The following is a 3,897-nucleotide window of genomic DNA, read 5'->3' as shown; positions in this document are numbered from 1 at the left end:
TCCTAACTCACCGAGACGCCGCAGCATGATACCGTGGTCTACAGTATCAAAAGCCGCTGAGAGGTCCAAAAGAACAAGGACAGAGGAATAACCTCTGTCCCGGGCCCTCCAGAGATCATTAACCAACGCGACCAATGCCGTTTCCGTGCTGTGTCCCGGCCTGAAGCCCGACTGGTATGGGTCTAGATAGACTGCTTCAGTTAAGGGTACAAGCTGTTACGACGACAGATATATTACAGGAAGTCCAGTTATTTTCCAGTGGTATTCATTCTGAGATTTAAGCAAAAGCAGCTGTCTGAACAGATGTAAAACAGGCAAAAATGACCCTTAGTAGAATGAGAAGTTGATCCTCTTCTGTTTAATGGCAAGGTGTTTTACTTTGCTGTGTCAACAGCATCTATTGCTCCTTGAGATGCCTCTTCTGTGTTAGCTCACTTGTTTGAACAAATAGTTATTACCTTTGGTCTTAGAGCAAAAAGCAACATAGAGGATTTGTTTGTTTTGTTTTGCAAAGTTGCTTCAACCTTCCACATGGAGAATGTATGACAGGAAACAGCTTAGGTGAATTATTTGATGTAATTGGCTGAGTTATTATACATTTATCCCACTTTCTAGCCACTGAGTCTCATCATATAAATTAAATATTAGTGCACTGCACTAATGGGGAACAGGTGCCATGCACAAATGGAAGACCCAGAATCTTCTGTGGTGGTTTACCAAGTAAGAACTTTGGTAAGAGAATACAAAAGGGAAGTGAGGCAGGAAAAAGAGGGTGAAGAAACAAGTTGCAATAAATATTTGCAGCCTATTAAAATCATTTGATATATGGTTGCTGCAATAGCTGGCTGGTGTTAGCCAAATAGGTCTTCCTGTTGCAGTCACAGATCCACTGACAAATGGAAGAGAGTTATTTAGAAAAAGGAGAAAAGCAAAGTCCCTCCAGTGCTTATTCTCTGCAGCTAGGCTCTTTAGCTGTGGAGCTGGGGTGCACATCTGGATTGGATCTCCAGCTGTGCATTAGTTGGCTGCCAATGGCTTCTTTGTGAAAATGTACCTATTAGAGTGGGCAGTCGTTATCATTTTGCTTTATGCTGGTCTGTGACCATAATAAAAATTTGATATAATTTTGCTTATTTCCTTTTTTCAATTTTAGGAGTAGAAGGCAAGGCTGGAATGGCAGCTATTGCTGACCCAAAAGCAAAACTGAATCCTAACATTCTGTATTTGGAGATACAGAAAGCATTACCTCCATATGCACGGCCTATCTTCCTCCGATTTCTGCCACAGGTTGACACCACAGGTAATACAGACTGAAAAAGGTGCCTAAGTTTAAATTAAAGGACCAAGGTGGGATATATAATAGATACTAAAAAGGTTTAATAGAGTATTTATTTTTATTAAATCTATTTGCTGTCCATGTCGCCACAAGGTGATCCTGGGTGGTTTACAATATTAAAAGTGATAAAATCATAATAAGAATACAAAATTATAATTAAAAGATGGGAGGGGAGGGAGCAAGATGAGGGGAGGGAGAGGGGGGATCTATTATTATTCTATTATTACCACCGTAGCTATCTTTTAGCATGCGTTTTATGGCCAACCTTTCTCTTTTACTTCTAAACATTGTTAATTGTTTTGCTCTGTACCTGTCTTTGAAATAAACCTTGAAGGAAGTCAGAAACGTGTGTTCCAAAGTAGATAACTTCCTACTTTACTAGATAGTCTGGTGATATCAGAGATGGAGTATTTTCCTTGATTGGACAAAGCACTAGACTCCACAAAGAGGTTGTCTTTCAATTATCTTCCATATTCTTTTAAACTGAAGGTGGTACTCTAGACATATGAGAGGGAAAAAAGGAGGGTCTGCCTAACAATATTCAGATAGAACGTCCAGATTATCTGATCTGCAGTGAACATGAAACGTGCCCTGATATTCAAGAGCAGGTTTAGCTAATCTTTGTGTGTGTGAATGTCACGTTCCTGTATTCCCTCCATTTCTTAATAAACTCAGACATTTGGTTTAATTGTTTTTTTAAAAGGAATTGTAAGGGCTTGTCCACATGAAAGATCATGCAATTACCATAGTCACATTTTGTGAACTGGCATTAGGTTTGTTGTTCTGGGCTTTGGACGAGAAGATTCAAAGCACTTTTGATTTTTTGAGAGCTGGGATGAAGGGAGGAGGGCAAAAAACTCCTCAGCTAGACAAACAAGGGTATGAGCTCACTGTCTGATGGCAGCATTTCATAATTCTTTGACTGGGAATCTCTTGGAAGAGGAGGTCCACCAGTGAGATTTAAGTTATCCTCCAGTTTCTGGCAAATAACTTTGTGCAGTCTAAACAAGCATTCCCTTTCTTTCTTTGCTAAAGTAACTGATCTAAAGTAACTGTACAAACAGACATTATTTTATTTTGGAGATAAACATTAAAAACATGAAACGTTTGTATGTATGAGATGGGAGTTCTCCAACCAAATACACCCCAGCTTCTTTGTAAGAATGGCTATGGGCCTATAGTCCAAACCAGTCCTTTTCAGTTGTACTGTAGTGGCCAAATGACTAAGATACCGCATTTTGCATTGCAGATGTTCATTTCCTTTTCCCAACCCTTCTTTTTTAATTCCTCTTCTTAGCAGGAGAAAAACCTTTGTCAGGAGGTAGTCATTCTTACCTCACAGAAGTAATCTTCCTCTGAATTTTGCTCAGTTTTGAGTTGTGACTGGAATTCACAGCGATATGTTTTGATAATGAACCCTGGTGGCTCAGCAGTTAGAATGCAGTATTGCAAGCTGACTCTGCCCAGAGCCTGGCGTTTGATTCTGACGAGGCTCAAGGTTGACTCAGCCTTCCAAATTTGGCAAAATGAGGGCCCAGATTGTTGGGGGCAATATGCAGACATTGTAAACAGCTCAGATAGTGCTGTAAAGCATTATGGGTGGTACATAAGTCTTAAGTGCTATTCCTATAGCCTTGTTTTTCAAATAAAACATCTTCAGTCTGATCCTTGTCTTTGTACTAAGTGCTACTCCTTGCTTCAGAATGGGACAAAACTCGCCACAGCCAAGTCTTTACGGCCACCTTGCTGCGGGACAATTCACTAAGTACAAAAGTTAAATTAATTTCAGTGGAACCGTGGCCAATAATAATCATAATAAAAAGAAAGTCAATCCAGAAATGCAAAAGTTACAATAATTTCAATGAAAGCGTGGACACCTGTAAAAGCAACTGAATGAAACAATTAATTTAGCATTGAATTGTCCCTCAGCAAGTTGGCTGTGGCGAGTTGTCCTAGAGCCAGACCTCCCTTGCCTTGCCTCTTTTTGCATGTCATTGTCAACAATCTGTTTCTGCCTTCTTTCTTTTTCCACTAGGCACTTTCAAGATTCAGAAGACCCGTTTACAAAGGGAAGGCTACAATCCACACCAGATGTCGGATCGGTTATACTTTTTGGATGTGAAACTTGGCAAGTACCTACCAATAGATGAGTGCATTTTTGAGAGGATCCAAACTGGAAAAATGTCTCTTTGATTTAATTGGTGAGAAGACGCATAAAGATCCTGATGTCGAAAGGTCTTGTTTTGGTAGAGAAATAGACTTGAATAAATAAGCAAAACAAGATTTTAATATGCAACAGGGAAAAACCCCACTATGATGTGAGAGCAAGATGGTTTTCCTTCCTTCCTTTTTTTTTTTTTTTAAAAAAAGCACATTAACCATTTCCAGAACTCTTTTTGTATTGTTCAATTTTTAGAAAGGCCTTTTTCTTCCTTAATAACTATTGTGATAGGGAATTCCATATGAAAATGAGAATGATTTCTGATCTGCATTATTAAATGTCCTCAATATGCCAGGGATGACTAAACCTGTTGTAGCAAAACTGATCAAATTATTTTCTT

At 39.1% G+C, this 3,897-nt stretch overlaps 1 protein-coding gene across 1 annotated transcript in view; it reads left to right on the top strand.

Annotated features, from left to right (window-relative positions):
• Positions 1 to 3,889, top strand: part of LOC107301122 (long-chain fatty acid transport protein 1-like) — a gene marked incomplete at its 5' end in the record, with an annotated part of 8,386 nt that extends 4,497 nt beyond the window's left edge. Inside the window, 2 exons of the mRNA XM_015830386.1 lie at positions 1,154 to 1,300; positions 3,372 to 3,889. Coding sequence (XP_015685872.1) covers positions 1,154 to 1,300; positions 3,372 to 3,529 — 305 coding nt within the window. The remainder of the gene's footprint in view (positions 1 to 1,153; positions 1,301 to 3,371) is intronic.
• Positions 3,890 to 3,897: the final 8 nt, after the last annotated feature.

The sequence above is a fragment of the Protobothrops mucrosquamatus genome, unplaced genomic scaffold (assembly GCF_001527695.2).
Source record: "Protobothrops mucrosquamatus isolate PMUCROS unplaced genomic scaffold, P.Mucros_1.0 scaffold10135, whole genome shotgun sequence".
Taxonomy (NCBI): domain Eukaryota; kingdom Metazoa; phylum Chordata; class Lepidosauria; order Squamata; family Viperidae; genus Protobothrops; species Protobothrops mucrosquamatus.
Note: the sequence above shows the minus strand (reverse complement) of the source record. Positions and strands in the feature narration are given on the sequence as shown.